Here is a 22,457-nt window from a genome sequence, read left to right on the forward strand (position 1 = left end):
GATCTGAAGAGATAGCTCACCAAATAAGATATACAGATGGCAAATAAGCATGTGAAAAGATGTTCCACATCAAATGTCATTAGGAAATTGTACACTAAAACAATAATAAGATACTACATATTCATTAGAATGACTAACAGTCAAAACACTGACAATATCAAATATAGGCAAGGATGTAGAATGAAAAGAACCCTCATTCACTGATGATGCAAGTATAAAATAGCACAGCTACTTTGGAAGACGGCATTTTCTTACACAGGTAAAAATAGTCTTACCATATATTTCAGCAATTTTGCTAAGTATTTACTATTTACACAAATGAGAAGAAAGCACATCCATACAAAAATATGCACACAGGGGCTCTGGGTGGCTCAGTCGGTTAAGCATCCAACTATGGCTGAGGTCGTATCTCACAGTTTGTGAGTTCGAGCCCTGTATTGGGCTTTGTGCTGACAGCTTAGAGCCTGGAGCCTGCTTCAGAATCTGTCTCCCTCTCTCTCTGCCCCTTCCCTGCTCATGATTTATCTCTTTCTGTCTCTCAAAAATAAACAAACACTTTAAAAAATTTAAAAAAAATATGCACACAAGTGTTTATAAGAGCTTTATTTAGAATTGCCCAAACTTAGTAGTCACCAATACATTTCATAGCAGGTGAATGGATAAACAAACGGTGTGCATATATGCAACGAATATTGTTTATCAATAAAAAGAAACAAGCCATCAAGCCGCAAAAAGACATAAAGGAACCTGAAAATGATCCCAGCTAAATGACATGCTGGAAAAGGCAAAACTATGGAGTCGGTTGAAAAAAATCAGTGGTTGCTAAAGGCTCAGCAGGGCAAATGAGGTATGGTGAAGGGATGAATTAAGAAGTATAGAACAGAATATTTTTAAGGCAGTGAAAACATTCTGTATGATACTGTAATAGTAGATATATGACTTTGTTTTTATCAAAACTCAGAACTCTGCCATACAGAGAGTGAACCCCAATGTAAACTATGGACTTTAGTTAACAATGTAATAATACTGGTTCAATTGTAACAAATGTACTGTACTGTTGCAAACTGTTAATAATAGGAGAACTGTAGAGTATGTGAGTGGGGGGGGGGGGCGAGGGTTAGGGTAATATTAGAATTCTGTCCTTTCTGCTCAACTGTTCTGTAAGTCCTAAACAACCACTCTTAAAAGCAAAATCTATTGTTAGTTTCCTGAGGAACCTCCACACTGTTTTCCTCAGGAATACTACATGGCAATGAGAAACAATGAAATCTGGCCATGTGTAGCAACATGGATGGACCTTGAGGGTGTCATGCTGAGCGAAATAAGTCAGGCAGAGAAGGACAAATATCATATGTTTGCACGTATAGGAGGATTAGGAGGAACTTGATGGAGGAACAAGGGGGAGAAGAAGGGCGGAAATGGTGGGGGAAAGGGAGAGAGGCAAACCATGAGAGACTCTTGAATGCTGACAAAAACTGAGGACTGATGGATGTGGGGGGGGAGGGGGGAATGGGCATGGAGGAGGGCACTTTGGGGATGAGCACTGAGTGTTATGTAGAAACTAATTTGACAATAAACTATTTGTAAAAAAAAAAAAAAAAAGCAAAATCTATTAATTTAAATAAGTAAGAACAAAAAGGATAAAAACATTCTTATCTACTAGGGAAAAAAAACCAACCTCTTTCAGAAGAGAAGTTATGAAGGCTCTATGCAGAAAAAAGTACAAAAGTACATACTCATAAAATTTTGCATACAATTTCATAAGATTCACAGAATCCCCCAGCCCACTCATGATCTCTATAAACGCAGGTTTATAACCTCTAAGTTAAGGAGAACAAAAATGAATTTATCTTTTTATTTTATAAATTTTTAACTTTTATTACTGACAAAATAATTTTACAACCTAAACATACTGACTTGTTTTAGACGGGAACAAAGCAATTCATTCCTTTATGACTTATTTGTTTCAAACTAAATAATGCTACTTTTTCAGTCATAATTTATGCCATTATTTAAAAATTATCAAACTCAGGGTGTCTGGGTGGCTCAGTTGGTTGAGCGTCCGACTTCGGCTCAGGTCACGATCTTGCGGTTCGTGGGTTTCAGCCCCACGTCGGGCTCTGTGCTGACAGCTAGCTCAGAGCCTAGACCCTGTTTCAGATTCTGTGTCTCCCTCTCTCTCTGACCCTCCCCTGCTCATGCTGTCTCTCTCACTCTCTCAGAAATAAAACATTAAAAAAATTATTTTTAATTACCAAACTCAAAATAAAATTTTAAAACAATTTGTTAGTTTTTTTAGTCTGGATTAATTTATTCACTATTAAACCATATACTAAATAAATGTCACAGGTAGAAAATAGTCTTACCTGCAAAATGGGAAAAGTATCAGTGGTGATGCCCATTTTGTGTAAATTTAAGAGCATTTCACTTCCACTCCAGATTTTACAGGATGTTTCATAATCCCTTTCCACAAGATGTTCAGAGTTTGCTTCTAACCAACTAAAATAAAATAATTCCATCAATTGATATTATCCTTATATGCACTATTGCAATAAAACAAAGAAAATAGTGATACATTGATTACATTGATCATATTTCTTGAAGCTCTCAGAACACAAATGAGGATTAAGACATCTTTTAAAATGCATACACGTTTCATATTGCAAAATAAACATTTATATAGCTAAAACATAAGCTTTTATATTCAGAAAAGAGAAACATGCATGTGATTTCCCAATTGTGTTTTATGGATTCACATTGCTTTACTTGACCATCTCTCCAATTGAGAGTCGGATATTAGAAGCTTATCCCAAATACACATAAAGGAAATACAAAACAATTTAATAAAGAAATTAAGGTGTTACATATTAACACCAAAAGAGAGGTACTAGAAAATATATTCATTTGTATAAATATACACACATTTTTGTATTCAGTCAGTGCTTAAATGTCTGTACTATTATACAGACACACAGCCACCTCTGACACATCCGGTCACTAAATGTATGTGGCACTCTTCTTTCCTTACACCAAGCAATTCTCAAGACACTAGCTGGCTGTCCTATGATTCAATTCTGACACTAACTGGAGTTAGAATTAGCACAGACCCCACAGGCTAACCATTCAGTCTCACCAGACTGTCCGTTACATCTCAGATGCCAGCATAAAAGTCTAATTTGTCATCTGTACTTCTGACCAACCAGCTATAAATCAGAAGTTCACATGACCCTGCCTCAGGTTTAATCATTTACTAGAACTCACAGAACTCCAGAAAACACTTATGCTTACCAGTTTATTATATAATAAAGGAGACAGATAAATAGCCAGAAGAAGAAATACAAGGGAGAGGTCTGGAAAGGTCTACGCACAGAAACTTCTGTCCCAGTAAAGGTAGGGTGCTCCAAGCACATAACTGTGTGTACCAGTCTAGAAGCTCTCTGAATCCTGGCTTCATCACGTAAGTATGATCGATTATTAACTTAATCTCTAGCCCCCTCCCTTTTCCAGAAGGAAGGTAGAGCTGAAAGTTCTAAGCTTCTAATCATAGTTTAGTCTTTCTAGTGAACAGCTCCATGCAAGAGCCCACTAACCATCACCTCATTGGAACAAAAGACAGTCCTATCAACCAGGAAATCTCAAGGGATTTAGGAGCTCTGTCAGGAACTGGGGTCAAAGACCAAATATTAGAACAAAAGATGCTCCTAGTGCTGTTGTCACTTGGGAAATTATAAGCGTTTTAGGGACTGTGCCAGGAAATGGGGATAGAGAGAATATATATAATTATTTATAATAATAATTATTATGTTTATATATAAACAATTTATAATAATATAAACAATTTATTATAACAATAATTATTATTTATGTATATAAATAATTATTATTATTTCACAGAAATTAAGCCAAAAACATTTTCACAGAGGTGGTAGTCAACAATACCCAAACAACACTACTGACAGACTAACATAACAGAAAAATAATCTTTGGATTTGGCAACATGTGGATCATTGATGACCTTGATAAGAACAGTTTCAGTAGAATTTTGCAGACAGCAACACAACAGAAATCAATGAGGAAAGACTAGGAAGTGAGAAAATAGAATTAGCAACTATAGACAATTCTTTCAACAAATTCTGCTGTGAAATAAAAATGGCAAAATACTATACAGCAAAAATACCAAAAGGAAAAACAAGCACATGGCAAAATAGGGAGAAAAATATTGCAACTTTTATCATAGACAAAGGGTTAATTCGCAAAGAGCTTCTACAAATCCATAAGGAAAAGAACCATAACAAGAACAAAAAGAGGACACAGAGGTCAGTAGACAGTTGACAGGAAAGGAAATATAAATGGCCTATTAAGGGCACCTGGGGGGCTCAGTGGGTTAAGTGTCTGACTTCAGCTCAGGTCATGATCTCGCAGTTCACGAGTTCAAGCTCCACACTGGGCTCTCAGAGCCTGGAGCCTGCTTCAGATTCAGTGTCTCCCTCTCTCTCTGGCCCTCCTCTGCTTATACTCTCTCTCTCTCTCTCAGAAATAAACATTAACAAAAAATATCTTTTTAAAATAAATAAATAAATGGCCTTGAAAATGCTTAATCTCAGGGCACCCAGGTGCTGAGTTAAGCATTTGACTCTTGATTTTGGCTCAGGTCATGATCTCATGGTTCATGAGATCAAGCCCCAAGTCTGACTGCTGACTGCACAGAGTCTGCTTAGGATTCTCCACTCTCTGCCCTTCCCTGGCTCACATTTCCTCTCTCTCAAAATAAATAAACATAAAAAAATAAAATGCTTAATCTCAATCATATTAAGAGATGTGTAGGGGCGCCTGGGTGGCTTAGTCGGCTAAGCGTCCGACTTTCGCTTAGGTCATGATCTCGCGGTTCGTGGGTTCGGGCCCCGCGTCGGGCTCTGTGCTGACTGCCAGCTCAGAGCCTGGAGCCTGTTTCAGTCTGTGACTCCCTCTCTCTCTGACCCTCCCCTGCTCACGCTGTCTCTCTCTCTCTCCTAGAAATAAATAAAACATTAAAAAATTAAAAAAAAAAAAAAAAAAAGAGATGTGTAAGTAAAAACTACAGTGGGATACTGCTTTTCACCCAACAGGCTGGACAAAAACTTTCATTCTCTCATACATTGCTCATAGGAGTATAAATCAGTCTTCCATCCATTTCCCTATTGTGTAAATTTTAGAAATATCTATCAAAATTACATGTAGATCTATGCTCTGACCCAAGAGTCCCACTTCTAAGAATTTTCCTGTATATTCTCAAACATATGAAATATGTTCAAAGTTTTTCATTACAGTAATGTAATAGCATAGGATTATAAACTTCAGTACCTATTAATTAGAGGCTAGTTAAATAAAATAGTGGACATCCATGTAATAGAATTTTAGGCAACTATTTTTTAAAACTGAGAAAGCTTCTAAGTCTTGATGTGGAAAGATCTTTAAAATATATTGTTAAGCAAGAAAAGGCAAGATATAGGAAGACAGAAGTATAAAGTACAGTGCCAATAGTTAACAATACTGGACTGTATACTTATACTTGCTAAGAGGGTAGATCTTATGTTAAGTGTTCCTATAATAAAAAAATAAAAGGGGGCAAAGGGAAACTTTCAGAGGTGATATGTTTATGGCAAAGATTGTGGTGATAGTTTAATGAATGAATATTTATCTGCAAACTCATCAAGTTTTATATACATTAAATAATTACAGCTTTGTGTATGTCAATCATACCTCAATAAAAAGGCTTAAAAATAACATCTATTCTTATGCTTCAAATGGAGAAGACAAAAAAATGGAAGTATAGTATGCCACCCTTTGGGTAAAAAGGAGGGAAAGGGGAAACTATATTGGCTCATATATTCACTGAATGGCTCATAAGTATGCACTGAATGACAGATCTTGTTCAGGAGGAGACGAACTAAGCACGTAGAGAATGGGGTGGGAAGGAGTTTTTACAACATAAATTTGTATGCCTTTGGTTTGTGGGTTTGAGCCCTGTGTTGGGCTCTGTGCTGACAGCTAGCTTGGAGCCTGCAGCCTGCTTCCGATTCTGTATCTCCTTCTTTCTCTGACCCTCCCCTGCTCACACTGTCTCTCTCTCTCTCTGAGAAATAAAGAAAACATTAAAAAAAAATTGTATGCTTTGGATGTTCAAACACAAGACTATTACAACATTCAAAAAAAATTTAAACATATTTTTAAAGTTTATTTATTTTGAGAGAGAGAAAGCACACATACATCAGTCACCCCAACATTCAAAATATTTTTGAACCATACCATGAGGGAAAAGAAAATGCTGCAGGGGGAGCCTGAGTGGCTCAGTCAGTTAAGCACCTGACTCTTGATTCAGCTCAGGTCATGATTCTCATGGTTTGTGCCATCAATTCTCCTAGGGCTCCCAGCACTCACAGAATCTGCTCAGGATTATCTCTCTCCTCTCTCTGCCCCTCCATGGCTCACGTGTGTGCTCTCTCTCTCTCCAAATAAATAAACTTATAAAAAAAAAAAAAAAAGGAAGAAAGGAAGAAAAGAGAAAAGGAAAGAAAAGAAAAAGGAAAGAAAAAAGAAAGAAAAAGAAGAGAAAAGAGCTGCAGTAAATGGAATGGGATGTAGTATCAAGGTCTAAGATAAAGAGATTCTAGATCAACACCCTAATGTCTAATAAAAAGGAATTTATCTAACATAAATTTTAATAAAAATTATTACTAAATCTATTACTTTAGATTAGTGAAATCTTGGTTAATTGAAACTCATCAAATCAGAATTCTACTCAAACTGGAAGATAAAGCAATAAATTAAAGCCATAAACTAAAATTTTAAAATATGTTGGGTGCCTGGTTGGCTCAGTCGGGTTAGGCATGCGACTTCAGCTCAGGTCATGATCTCACAGTCTGTGAGTTCGAGCCCCACATCAGGCTCTATGCTGACAGCTCAGAGCCTGGAGCCTGCTTTGGATTCTGTGTCTCTCTATGTCCCTCCTCCATTCTTGCTCTGTCCCTCTCTGTCTCAAAATTATATAAACATTAAAAAAAAAAAATTCGGGGCACCTGAGTGGCTCAGTCAGTTGCATGTCCGACTTCAGCTCTGGTCATGATCTCACGGTTCCTGGGTTCGAGTCCTGTGTTGGGCTCTGTGCTGATAGCTCAGAGCCTGGAGCCTATCTTCGGATTTTGTGTCTCCCTCTTTCTTTTGACCTTCCCCTGCTCACACTGTCTATCTCTCAAAAATAAATAAAACATTAAAAACATTTTTTTAATTTAAAATATGTTAATTAAAACCATGTTTATTTTCAGCTCAATGTCCTTTATATGTCATATATGGGGCTGTTAAATTATTCTGTTAAATTGGAAATAAAATTCACAATGATCAATTTAAAAATCAACTGTGTTTATCATATTCTTTTGAACAAGACAAAAGTTTGGACTGGCCTATTTCTAAAAGTTTAACTGGCAAAGAACAATCCATTTCCCAAGTAGCTTACTCAAAGTGAGTAATTATAAAATACTATGGCATAATAAAACATGTTTTTAATACAAGGCAATATAAATGACAGACAAATGTTCTTACTTAATTAGGCTATAGCACACAGCTCTTAGTGGTTCATGGTCTTTCTTCCTTATATTATTGTTGACCATAGTATCTAGTTCATCTCGAGCAAACCAAAGCTGAACTTCCGTTACACTGTAACTTGCTGACTCCCGAGCACAGTCCTCAATGTTATGTGCTTCATCTAAAATGACAATCTGCTCTTTCAGATTGATATCCATCTACAAGACAAAAGAATTTTTCTGTAAAACAATCAGGAAAATGGATTTAACAGCAGTAGGCAAGATATTTCATTAAAACTTCACACTACAGACCAATATTGCAAGGGTAATTATATAAGCAATTGATTCTACATCTTAAAACATTTAAAACATTAAGGCTAACAAGTATCAGTTCAACAATACAGTTTCCTATTTTTCACTCTCAAAATACTTTGCAAACCTATCAACCAAAATATGTGTTATGTGAACTTGGGGTAAAGTACAGCTGGCCACACAAAGGGGTATAAAAATTTATGAAGGAATCTCCAACATAATTTTAAAAGTAGAGTAAAAAAAAAAACTTTAAAACTAAAATACAAGATTCAAAAGACTCTCACAAAATGCTAATATAATACAGCATGTATCTATTTCATTTTAGTCTTTCTTACAACCCTTCGTTTTGAGAATTGCTCTTCCATAATATCCATGTGATACTGATAGAACTGTTAATCTGTTAATCAGGAGATATCACCACTCTCATAACATGGAATTCAGACTTATCAAATAAAGTATTCTATCCCTCTGTGGTCACAAGTTTAAGAATGGAGATTGGGGGGGGGGCACCTGGGCGGGTCAGTCAGTTAAGTGTCGGACTTTAGCTCAGGTCATGATCTCATGGTTCATGAGGTTGAGCCCCATGTCCGGCTCTGCGCTAACAGCTCAGAGCCTGGAGTCTGCTTCAGATTCTGTGTCTCCCTCTCTCTCAGCCCCTCCCTCACTTACACTCTGTCTCTCCTTCAAAATTAAATAAACATTAAAAATTTAAAAAAAAAACAATGGAGTTGGGATTCAACGTAGGCTGATCAGAGAAATCTGGGGTATTAATAGGAGGATCATGTTCTTTTTTTCCAAGTTAGGTGGTTGCTTGTGGTTATCTTTTTCCCACTGGAAAGAACCTGGCTGAGAATAAAGCCATCAACATAAAGTCAGCCATGTATTTTTTCTTAACTTTGTTGAAGCTGCGTTTGTATCACTTGCAATTGAAAGAAGTGATACAAAGAATTGTACAAAGCAATTGCCAGTGAGTTATTCTGAAGAAAAAATACATAGAGTTGACGATGACTGAAAAAGAACCATGAAGAGTAGGAAATATATTGGGGTTTTAAAAAGGAATAGAATTCGGATTGGTACAAAGGGAGTAAAGCATTTCAATACAGTCATCATCAAAAGGAGAGATTATAGGAAAGAATAAGGTATCCTCAGAGGACTATGGGGTCATTTTTAAAAAATTTTTTAATGTTTTATTTATTTTTGAGAGAGACAACATGAGTAGGAGAGGGTCAGAGAAGAGGGAGACACAAAATCCGAAGACAGGCTTCAGGCACTGAGCTAGCTGTCAGCATAGAGCCCGATGTGGGGCTCGAACCCACGAACCGTGAGATCATGACCTGAGCCGAAGCCAGATGCTCAACCGACTGAGCCACCCAGGCGCCCCTATCAGGTCATTTTTGAAGGGTCCAAGTTAGGAGTTTGTAGCAGAGATGTCTAAAATTGCAGATTCAAGACTACTGAACATCTTGAGAGTAAGCTTAAGAAATATTGACTTTGGGGCACCTGAGTGGCTCAGTCAGTTAAGCGTCCAACTTCAGCTCAGGTCATAATCTCACGGTTTGTGAGTTCCAGCCCTGCACTGAGCTCTGTGCTGACAGCTCAGAGCCTGGAGCCTCCTTCAGATTCTGTGTCTCCCCCTCTCTCTGCCCCTCCCATGCTTATGCTCTGTCTCTCTGTCTCTCAATAATAAAAACGTTAAGAATTTTTTTTAAATTAAAGAAAAAGGAATATGGACTTCATCCCTGAGCCAAGAGTGCAATAGATTTTCAAGCCAAAGAAAGATGTAATAAAAGTAATATTAGGAGGACTAACCTGGCATTGATATGTACAGTGGCTCAAAGGAAAGGGCCTAGCCAAGAGGCAACAAATAAGAGGTAGTACAGTAGAGACAGTAAACATAATGCCTATTAATCTTAAGTTTAAATAGAAAGCTAACAAGAGTTGTGCAGTCAAATCTAAAAAGAGGAATAACAGGGGCGCTCGGGTGGCTCAGTTGGTTGAGTGTCCGACTTCTGCTCAGGTCATGATTTCACGGTTCATGATTAGAGTCCCATGTCAGGCTCTGTGCTGACAGCTAGCTCAGAGCCTGGAGCCTGCTTCAGATTCTGTCTCCCTCTCTCTCTGACCCTCCCCTGTTCATGCTGTCGCTCTCTCTCAGAAGGAAATAAAACATTTAAAAAAATTAATAAACATTTAAAAAAAAGAATAACAATTGAATATACTAAGTTATTCATTTTGTCTTATGCTGTAACTGGATGTTTCTAAGAATAACTACACAAATAAATTATATCCAAACTTCATTTCTCAAAAGCTCATAAAGCATAATTTGCATAGTATACATATTCTCCCCATATGTATATAAGTCCTTCAAACTATAGATTCTTCAGATGAATGTTTTAAAATAATTCTGATTATTCAGAAATGGAAGGAGTGATAGTTATCAATGGGCCTCAAATGGGGATAACTCTGCCCCTCCCCTCTGCCTCAGGTTACTTGGCAGTGTCTGGAGATATTTTTGATTGTGACAGCTCTAAGGGTGCTACTGGCGTCTACGGGATAAAACCAGAGAGGCTGCTAAGCATCCTACAGTGCATAAGATAAACCACCACAACAAAGAACCATCAAGTCCAAAATGTCAATACTATCAAGGTTGAAAACCCATGATACAATACCACTTCAATACTAGGTCCTTAAAAATATTTACTACTTTGGACATTAAAATGACAAGTTCCAAATTTCAGTTTTTAATACACCTCAGAATGTTTTCAGTACTCAAATCTGTTCATGTATTTACATAAATATAAAGCAAAAATTAAAAAGTAGAATATCTAAAAGCTTTTACATTGATCCTATATCCCAGGAAGTAGGAGAAAAGTTTGAATTTTCACATAGCTACTCACACTTTCCCTTATTTGTGCATCCAGAAGATAGTTGTAGGGACAAAATATTATGTGAGCATCTTCTATTAGTTCTCGTGCTGTGTAATATGGACATGCCTTTAGTTTTTTTCCCAAGCTGATGAGGTCTTCTATATCCCAGGCTTTGCACATCCCTTCCAGAGTCTGTAATGTGTGTTGATCACGAATTTTATGCACACCATGATAAAAATAGCAGGATTTGCCCTAAAAACAAATATGCATAACTAAAATGTGAATCAACACAGGAACAAAGGAATAAAACAAGTTTATCTCAGAATTTTCAGAACATCATTAAAGCTACCTACAGAAGAAATGCTACTATACCCACAATCACAATTTCAAAGAAACTATATTAGTTGGGGCACCATGGCTCAGTCTTGATTTCAGCTCAAGTCATGATCTCACAGTTTGTGAGATCAAGCCCTGCATCAGGCTTTGTGCTATTAGCTTGGGATTCTCTCTCTCCTCCTCTCTCTGCCCACCCCACTCATTTGCACTCTCTCTTTCAAAATAAACATTAAAAAAAAAACAAAAACATATTGGTTGACTCATATAGAGCTCCAGGTCAGTATAGATCTAGATACTCCAAATTAACCTGGAAAAAGAAAATTTTTTAAATTATGTTTGTTGTATCCTTGTTATGATTAAAGTGATATTAGGGGCGCCTGGATGGCTCAGTCAGTTAAGTGTCCAACCTCAGCTCAGGTCATGATCTCGCAGTTAGTGAGGTGGAACCCCATATCAGGCTCTGTGCTGACAGCTCAGAGCCTGGAGCCTGCTCTGAAATTTTGTCTCCCTTTCTCTCTGTCCCTCCCCCATTCACAGTCTGTTTCTCCCTCTCTCTCAAAAATAAACATTAAAAAATCAATAAAGTGATATTTGGCAAAAATATTTCTTGAAGGATATACAAGAACAATGTTATCACTGGTTGCTTTCAAAGACGACAGCTAATGTCATCCTCAAGACAGTATGGTATTGGCACAAAAACAGACCCATAGACCAATGGAACAGAATTGAGAACTCAGAAGTGGACCCAAAAGTATACAGCCAACTGATCTTTGACAAAGCAGGAAAGAATATCCAATGGAAAAAAGACAGCCTTTTTAACAGATGGTGTTGGGAGAACTGGACAGCAACATGCAGAAGAATGAAACTAGATCATTTTCTCACACCATGCACAAAAATCAACTCAAAATGGATAAAGGACCTGAACGTGAGACAGGAAACTATCAACACCCTAGAGGAGAAAGCAGGAAACAACCTCCTTGACCTCCACCGCAGCAACTTCTTACTTGACACATCCCCAAAAGCAAGGGAATCGAGAGCAAAAATAAACTGTTGGGACCTCATCAAGATTAAAAGCTTCTGCACAGCCAAGGAAACAACCCAGAAAATTAATAGGCAACCAACGGAATGGGAAAAGATAGTTGCAAATGACATATCAGATAAAGGGTTAATATCCAGAATCTATAAGGAACTCACCAAACTCCACGCCCGAAAAACAAACAACCCAGTGAAGAAATGGGCAGAAGACATGAACAGACACTTCTCCAAAGAGGACATCCAGATGGCCAACAGACACATGAAACGATGCTCAGCATCCCTCCTCATCAGGGAAATACAAATCAAAACCACACTGAGATACCACCTCACGCCAGTCAGAGTGGCTAAAATGAGCAAATCAGAGAACTCTAGATGCTGGCGAGGATGTGGAGAAACGGGCACCCTCCTACACTGTTGGTGGGAATGTAAACTGGTACAGCCCCTCTGGAAAACAGTGTGGAGGTTCCTCAGGAAACTAACAATAGAACTCCCTTATGACCCAGCAATAGCACTGCTAGGAATTTACCCAAGGGATACAGAAATGCTGAGGCATAGGAGCACATGTACCCCAATGTTCATAGCAGCACTCTCCACAATAGCTAAAACATGGAAAGAGCCTAAGTGTCCATCAACAGATGAATGGATCAAGAAGATGTGGTTTATCTATACCATGGAATACTACATGGCAATGAGAAACAATGAAATCTGGCCATGTGTAGCAACATGGATGGACCTTGAGGGTGTTATGCTGAGCGAAATAAGTCAGGCAGAGAAGGACAAATATCATATGTTTGCACGTATAGGAGGATTAGGAGGAACTTGACGGAGGAACAAGGGGGAGAAGAAGGGCGGAAATGGTGGGGGAAAGGGAGAGAGGCAAACCATGAGAGACTCTTGAATGCTGACAAAAACTGAGGACTGATGGATGTGGGGGGGAGGGGGGGATGGGCATGGAGGAGGGCACTTTGGGGATGAGCACTGAGTGTTATGTAGAAACTAATTTGACAATAAACTATTTGTAAAAAAAAATAAAAAAAAAACTAAAAAAAAAAAAAAAACAAAGACGACAGCTAAGTGACTTGGGAGACAGAAGCGATAGAGATTTTTCTCTGTAGACACTTGTTTTCAGGTGAGCCATGAGAGAGTATTACTTAATCAGATATATATAAGTAAAAAGAAAAGAAGAAAGCAGAGAGGGAAGGATGTCTTAGGGGGAAAAAAATAAAGAGTGTTCACTACAAAATATTTGGAAATTACAAAAGAGTATCAAAAAACTCACTAAATTCTATCACACAAAGAATGTACTAGTAACATTTGATGTATTTCATTCCATAATTCTTCTATACATATGTATAATATACATTCATATGAAAACATCTCTACAATGAGACCTAATATTAAAACAATGAGAACAAAGCAAATTTTCCCTAGATATCAAGAATTACTAACAATTTAGCCACAATAAACATTTTTTATAAAACCAGAGTCACTTTTTTTCTCTCCATCTGATTCAAAATCCTATCAGAAATATTTCTCACATCACTAAGTAGTTTTTCATTGTTGCCCACATATGTACATTGAATGAATAGCTATAAACTAGTTTCATTATTGTTGGGCATTTAGACTGTTAACCAACTTTTACATTATAAATAATGTTTCAAAGAGCATTTTAATTTTATGCACATCTCTCAATATTTTCTTAGTCTACAATTTTAGATAGGACATTCTGAGACCAAACAGTACAAAGTATTTTTAAGTTTCATAAAAACCATACCACCAAATTACCCTCCAAAAAGCATATACCATTTTACATTACCCTTTTTCCATAACTTTATCAACACTAATATTATCTTTTCTATCTTTACTATTTAAAAGGTAAAAAATAGAATCTTCTTGCTTTGATTTGTGTTTTTTATACTTTCTAGCAAGGTTTAACAATGCTATTCTACTATATGAACATGCTAACAAGTTTCAACAGTAACTTGTATTTCTTCTTTAATGTACTATCTGCTAATGTCCTTTGCTATTCTTAGAAGTAAAAAATTTTATTAATATATGCTAATCAAAAAATGAGAAAATAAGTCCTAGCAACAGTGTGTTATATCTTACTAAAAGATGAAATTAGAATATACATTATTAGAAGTATAAACTTCTATGAATAAAGCACACAATTTGTCAATAACTACCAAAATTTAAAATTTCATCAATATGAATATGTATATAATGCAATGTTTAATGGCCAAAAAAAGGGAAATAAACCAAATGTTTACCAGAAGGTGACATGTTAAATAACTTATGGTAAATTCATGCAAAAGATACAGTCTTTTAGAATAAACATGTGCCAATATGTTTGAGCTTTTAAAAGAATATATACATATAACAAATGCATATTTAAGTGTTTTGAAAAATATACATAAAACTTTACAGAAATTTCCTTGAAGGGTTAAGAAAATGGGAAGAGTAAAAAAAGAAATTTTCCCTTTTTATGTTATGACTTTCTGTAATTTTGAGTCTTCTAACCACAAATATATTATTTCTCTTTTTCAACTGTCATCTGGGACTAAATGATAGAAGAATGGGCCATTTTTATTTTCAATAATTCTATGTACCAATAAAAAAATTAAATTGTTGTGAAATCCAATATTTATCTTTCTCAGTTTGCTGTCCTTAACAAGTGAAAAACAATTATTGATATGTAGTACATTCTTATCTACAAACTATCCAAAAGCCAAATCTACGTTTTCAAAACATACATACTCATTACATTCACAAAAATCTCTAGAAATTACTGGAGATGGAGTAGAGCATAAAAAGTTCATAACATAAAATAATGTCGACAAATCAAGGACAAAGCATGATCAGTCAAGGGACGACTACTAGTTTCCACAGCTTTGTATTCAGCCATGTATAAAGAACCTGTAAGGTACTAAAAATAAAAATTGAGAGAAAAGGCTTCACCTAACCTTCTTTATTTAGTTCATTCTCTAGATTTCACTTCCTCTGGCCCATCTATACTACTCTTCTTTATTCCTCAAGATGTGTCAATTTCCTCATACCTTAAAGCCACCTTTTGTTTTGTTTCTAGTATAATCAAAATAACAATAGCTAGGAGTTAGAAAAGTTGTCTTTCTTGCTAATTCGCTGTCAGACATTGGGCAAACCTCAGGGCCCATTTTTCTCATGTGATGAGGCATCAAAAGAGTAAATGAACCAAAAGCCTTTTAAAGATTCCTCAGACCCACAGACTGCCATTTCTAAGGTTCCTCTAAAATCCTGATTGTGGGATCCAGAGACAGAGGGAGACATGCCAAGTATCTTTCATACTGACTTTGATACAGATTGAGTTTAATAATATGACATTCCCCATTTCTTCATTCCAAGTATCTTCTGTACTATGCTAAAAGCTTATATTTGTACCAAATGATCACCAAGATGCCTTCAGAGTATGTAATTATTCACTGTTAAATCTCACCTTCACAAAAAAACATATTTTCTGTATTGAAAATAATTTTTTAGAATTATTTCTGGAGATAATTAGATTTTTTTCTTAACTGAAACAAAAATTAACTTTTAGCAGATAAGTGCATTGCTTTTCCAGTACAGGAGCACTTCTGCAAAAGAAACAGTGAACAAAAACACATGTGCCTTTGGATCAAGCCAAAAAATCAGAAAGTTTACACTTTAAGGGCACTTAGAATGACACTCCTGTGCAGGCTGATAGCAAATCCAGCATGGTTCATCCATTTTAGCAGTGTAATACAACCCTGAGGGGAGTCTGTCAATTGAAGTGTTATCACACTTTAAACTCTTTTTCACTCAAACTGTCAGTTATCTATTTATCATTTCACTTTGGTGATTCAGCCATAGTAAACATAGACACCTATAGTGACTTTGTAATTGGCCATCATTACAATACCAAATTATCTTCAGGACTTGAGAACAAGAAAAAGAATGTTCATGTATGCCTATGACCTAAGCATTCTGAGGCAGAATAAGTCAGAACAAATAACCTAAAGCAGATATCTTCAATTACTTATAAGCACTGAGAAAGAAATGCATAATACAAAATAATTTATTCAAATTACATGGTAGAAGGTGATCTATCAATCAATTAAATGAAACTCAAGGGCTACCTATCGCTCATAGCTTTTTGTGTAGGAACAACTCTGACAAAATATTAGCAAAAGACAGAAGAACTTTCAAAATATATTAAATTATAAGTCATATCACAGACTATCAATTTATGGTTCATCAATAATTTCTGAGTATATTCCAGGCTTGTAATTTCAGCTCCAGAGTAAACAAGTTATTAAACTGTACACAGACTACCAAACTAATATGGCCAAAAAACTATTAAAACATCATGTTTTTACTGAGAAAGACTTCTCAATTTCCACTTGCCCAAATTCATATTATTCAAGATTTCCCTGGAAAACTTCAAAACCATTAATGACGTATCTTTAAAGTTAATAACTTTTTTGAAAGAGAAGTTTTGTACTAATTAGAATTACATGATAGGACAATCATTATATTTCTCATTCAATTAAAAAATATTTTAAAAATTTACTCAAAAGGAGAGAGCCTAAATAAACTATCTTCTTTTGAAGTTTTAAAATACTGTATATAAAATATATTAATTAGGTCTAATTAAACTACATCACTTATATACTTTTATCTCCGTCAATGACATCATCCATGTTGGACTACTCTTGGTGGCAGGGTTTCAAAGAAGACATCTGACTAAAATGGAACTCAAGGAATTAAATATCCTCAAGCATTAGGACTAAAATCTATGATTTGAAACTCAAAGAAAATTTTTTAAGAACAACTTTACCATAAGAAATTTATCAATACTAGCAATCAATTTGATTTTCATAGGTTATCTGATTATCACTGGAAATACTCATATAAAACATGAATACATAAAAAACTGAGTAAACTAAATCTTTTCAGCCTTATTTTTTCTCTAAAACAAAATAACTTTACTCACATTTTTTCCATCCAACAATTCCATGCACTTTTCATTTCTGTTGAAGTTACCCACTACTTCAGGATGGACACAAGTATGATCCCTGCTGGAAAGAATAGTCATTGGGACCCCTGAATATGCTGTTCTCCGGAGCTCTCTAGTAATCTGAGCAATCTGTTTGTGTGTGCGTGTCCCAAAATATATTTTGGGTATCTTGGATTTCCCCCCATGATCCTTCTTTGTGGTATTTGAGGAATCTTGACTGTTTCCTTGTTTAGCAGAACAACAACACCTGGAACAGTGACCAGGGGGCTGTAACAAAGAAAAGAAAAGACAACTCATATCTGGTATACCACAGAAAATGTTATGAAACCTCTCACAGAATTAGAAGCTATAAGTATTAAATCACAACTGTCAAAGAGAAATGCCAAGATATTACATCATCTAAAATTTGCCATTAAGAAGTTATAAATGAGGTTTCCATATTTATATGGTTTTCTAACATATCTCCAACTCTTGAATTCCAAATGTTTTAAATAGATTTTAATTCTCCTCTTTCACAAATTGTAAAAAATAAGACAAAATGGAGGGCAATTTTCAGTTTTGCTTAAACTTCAAGTGAACTTGCAATATTACAGTTTAGAATTGATAGTGCTATTTTTGTTTACAGCGTAACCCGTTCAAATATCCTATAATATACCAATATTTTAAAAAGCATTTTAAATATAGCTTACAAAAAAATAGTAATATCGAGTTTAACTTACAATATCACTAAAATCAAGAAAATTATTCTCTAGCAAAGGGATAAAAATTAATGCAAATTATTAATATTTAATAATGAAGTATATCTGCAAGGACAAGTTTTTCTGAAATTAAATTACCTGTCACGGAATGCAAATCCATCATTAAATTATACAGGATAGCTTTCTCTGGACAACTTTAGTCATAATTTAGTTCCATAATTAAAATGGATATATGTCTCCTTGAGTATACAATATGGAACATCAAGAATATAGTCCATTATTTACCTGATTTTTCTCTTCTGTTTTCAAACTCTCAAAAATAAAATAAAAAGTTTAATGCTATATATTGGAACCAGGGGTTTTTAATAAATACTCCCTTTTCAACCTCAATTACTACACAAATGAGACAGAATGCAGCCTCATTTAAGAGAAATACTGTAAGATGGTTACTTTTATATTAGTGGTCAACGATGGGAAAAAAGTTAACTAGCACAGTAGCTTAAGAAAATGTATACTATAGAGTTTTAGTTTAGCAGAACAAATACACCATTTAACTGAGGTTTTTTTTTTTTAATTATAATCAGTAAGAGTAGACTTCATAAACAAATGCTAAGTCATAGCATGTTACACCACAATACTGGGGATCAAGCTGTCTTTTAGCCTCAACTCAGTGGAAAAGCAAGTTCAAATTACTCCCAGTCTCGCTCAACCTTGTCCGCCATTAAATATTACAATACATGATAGAATGGATGTAAATGTGACCCTTCTGGAGCTGTCACTCACGGGGATAAAAGGTTCACTGATGTGCCAAATAAACAGTCAGTCAAAGCAGATAAAGTTACAGCCATGCTGGAATTGTTACATTCCCCTCTCAGGTTGCCAGTAGCAGCAGATTTCATTACAGAGTGCTGCCACATTAAATAGCCAGTTCCAAATATCCTGCCTTCTATATTGAATAATTACTTATTCACTGAAAGGATAAAAAGAAGAGTTATGAATGGGGCTCTTGTCAACAGTGAGGCAGGAAACAGCTGACATGTGGTTTATGTTACATATGTTGCAATATCTAACAATTTATGGTCACATAGAAAATGGAATGCAAATTGTATCATGATATTTCTGACTGAATTCTTTTTTGGTCTTTGTAATGATCACATTAATTAACCTAGTAAATGAATTAAGATAACGTTAGGTAGAAGAAGTAGTCTATTTTTCCGTACCTTCAATCTTTTCACTCAATTATACTATTCCTCTTCGCGTGATATAGTAAATTAAATACTAAATATTAAACTGAATATTGGAATGCTAGGGTCTAATGCATTGTTATATACACATATATAGACAGTTATATATATAATATATATGGATATATTATATTCAAGCATAAAAATAACCCAATAGAGTGGGGTTTTCTCAAAGCTTAGAAAACCTCCTTTTTGATGAAACTTTCAGAATCAATTCTACTTAAAGCTTTATCACCTACTCCTTTTAATTCCACTGTTTTCTAACCAAAAAGTCCAAACAATGAAATAAACAAAATAAGTCAACACCGTATGACAAATAACTTAATATGTAACTTGCAGACCTTTATACATATGTATCTTCCACATGATATTTTTCAAATAAAAAGAAATGCTATTATACAGTTTAGTAACTTTCTGTTTTGTATTAAAACTTTTTACTTTTTAAAATTTGGCACTAATAACTTTAAAAAAGGATCTGCCTATCTTAAAAAGTTATGATAGTAGCTATAACTAACAAAAGCTAAAGATCAAGAACTAGTTTTAGAAAACTTTTCCCATTAGAGCAGCTTTATTTAGGTACCTTAAATTTGGTTTCCACCCCATAAATGAGAAAATTATATACTATGGCTAATTTTATATTAAACATGTTTTTGTTTATTAAGTTTTACAGTGTCTGAAGTAATTATATCATCTATGAATTTGAGGCTGACTCTCCTTAAGAATATTATTTTTCAGTGGGTTGTTAGGCAAGTACTGTAGAAGATGGAAAATAAGAAAGAAAGCTCATTCTTTTTCCTTTGCAATATTAAAGAGGAATTATTTCTTCAGAAGTGATCTTCTATTGAAGCTTCCATCCAAAGGATTTGGTACAATCCTACTTAAGATGGAAAAAAACCAAATGTGGCAAAAGAAAAGAGGCATTTATTTAGCTACATAAGAGAATTATTTGTACCAAAATTACCAACTTTCAATTCTGTAAGAAAACTAGAGAAACAATATTGAAAACAGCAATGTCAGGAAGTCATAATATCCTCAAATCCAATTAATAGGCTAACACTTAATGGCCTCTTTCTGAAACACGTTGATCTAGCCATCTTGAAACAATAAATGAATAAAATTAAGTAATTTTGTACCTTTCATTAAATATTTCTCCTGCTAACAAGCTATCGGGTTTATCTTTCATAGTGATATTTTTCTTTTGCTTCTGACCTTTGAATTTTCAGAGATTGCATTAGGAAACTAGAGAGTAAATTAAAAAGTGTTCGCTTTCATCCAACATATCTGAATATCAAGAAAGATAAAACATATAGGTTCCCCAAAACCTGTAATCTTTAAGACAGGAAAGTGGCTATACTGAGTGGCAGAACCAACCTCTTTAAGATATGGCTGCTTTTCCTATAACTAGAAACTGTCTAGAGTCCTTTTACTTCAACAAAAGGCAAGAAAAAAAACACAAGCCAAATAACACCAACATTCTATCATCATTTAGAGAAACAAAAAACAAAACAAACAAAAACTACTGGGGCCCCTGGCTGGTTCAGTAATGGAACAAGTAACACCTGATCTCAGTGACTTGAGTTCAAGCCCCATGTTGGGTATGGAGCCTATATACATACTTTATAAATACATATATTCATAAAGAGAAACGCAAAAGACATATGTGGGTGCGATGGTTGTACTGTTTCCATATGCAGCAGTCAACTGTTTAAAAGTACATTTCAGGGGCGCCCGGGTGGCTTAGTCGGTTAAGCGTCCGACTTTCGCTCAGGTCATGATCTCGCGGTTCGTGGGTTCGAGCCCCGCGTCGGGCTCTGTGCTGACTGCCAGCTCAGAGCCTGGAGCCTGTTTCAGTCTGTGACTCCCTCTCTCTCTGACCCTCCCCTGCTCACGCTGTCTCTCTCTCTCTCCCCTAGAAATAAATAAAAACATTAAAAAAAAAATTTTTAAAGTACATTTCAGGGGTGCCTGGGTGGCTCAACCAGTTGAGCATCCAACTTCGGCTCAGGTCATGATCTCACTGCTCTTGAGTTTGAGCCCCTCATTGGGCTCTGTGCTGACAGCTCAGAGCCTGAAGCCTGCTTCGGATTCTGTGTCTCCCTCTCTCTCTGCCCCTACACCCTCACTCTTTCTCTCTCGAGCTCAAAAATAAACATTAAAAAACATTTTTAAATAAATAAAAATACATTTCAAGGGGCGCTTGGCTGGCTCAGTCAGTAGAGTGTGTGACTCTTAATCTTTGGGTTATGAATTCAAGCCCCACATTGGGTCCGTGGAGATTACTTAAAGATAAAATCTTTTTAAAACTAAAAACTAAAAATACATTTCAAATCTGCAATAGTCAAAACTGTTCTTGGGGTGCCTGGGTGGCTGAGCTGGTTAAGCATCGGACTTTGGCTCAGGTCATGACCTTGCGGTTCATGGGTTGGAGTCCCACATCAGGCTCTGTACTGATAGCTCAGAGCCTAGAGCCTGCTTTGGATACTGTGTCTCCCTCTCTCTGCTCCTCTCCCATTCCCATTCTATCTCTTTCTCTCAAAAATAAATAAACATTAAAAAAGGGGCTCCTGGGTGGCTCAGATGGTTGGGCGTCCAACTTCAGCTCAGGTCACGATCTCACGGTTCACGGGTTCGAGCCCCAAGTCGGGCTCTGTGATGACAGCTCAGAGCCTTCAGCCTGCTTTGGATTCTGTGTCTCCCTCTGTCTGCCTCTCCCCAGCTCATGCTCTGACTCTCTTTCTCTCTCTCTCTCTCAATAAAAAAACATTTAAAAAATAAAAACATTTAAAAAATTTAAAAAAACCCTGTTCTTGTAAGGTCAGCAATCAAGGACGACTGAAAATCCTCTTACATCTAATAATTTCTATTTTCTCTCTTGTCCTACTATATAGAAACATATCTAAATTTTTTGAAAAGATAAAGATTGTAAGATTTGATCTTGAAAGACAGGCCAACTTGAGTCCTTGACACTAGTCCTTGAGATTCTCTCTCTGGTCCCGCTCTTTCTCCCCTCTGCCCCTCTCCAATGGTCTCACTCCCTCTCTAAAAAAAAAAAAAAAAAAAAAGTTCAAGTAGATTAAGATACAAGGTTTCATAATTTTCTCCAACTTTTCCACACAACAACAAAAAATACTATGTCTAAACAGTTGAAAAACAAAAGTGAACATGGTGACTAAATACATTTAAAAATAGAAAATAAGAAAAGAATAGCTAGAAACTATTGCATTGCTAGAGAAGTTATTTTGCTAATTAATAAGTCAGGGGACCTTCCAAAAGGAGGCTATGAATTGAATTCTGAACACAGACATAAAAGAGTGTATTTAATGTGAAAAATAAGTATATAAAAGAAGTAGAGAGGAAAAAGAGACCAAAAAGAAGTTTATTTGTAGGAAATTAAA

At 35.7% G+C, this 22,457-nt stretch overlaps 1 protein-coding gene across 1 annotated transcript in view; it reads right to left on the reverse strand.

Annotated features, from left to right (window-relative positions):
* Window positions 1-22,457, reverse strand: part of BRIP1 (BRCA1 interacting protein C-terminal helicase 1) — a 176,347-nt gene that overhangs the window by 108,489 nt on the left and 45,401 nt on the right. Inside the window, 4 exon segments of the mRNA XM_039247334.1 lie at window positions 2,367-2,499; window positions 7,576-7,775; window positions 10,766-10,987; window positions 17,097-17,387. Of these exon segments, the coding sequence (XP_039103265.1) occupies window positions 2,367-2,499; window positions 7,576-7,775; window positions 10,766-10,987; window positions 17,097-17,387 (846 nt within the window).

This window comes from Hyaena hyaena, unplaced genomic scaffold (genome assembly GCF_003009895.1).
Source record: "Hyaena hyaena isolate Hyena2069 unplaced genomic scaffold, ASM300989v1 scaffold_298, whole genome shotgun sequence".
Classification (NCBI taxonomy): domain Eukaryota; kingdom Metazoa; phylum Chordata; class Mammalia; order Carnivora; family Hyaenidae; genus Hyaena; species Hyaena hyaena.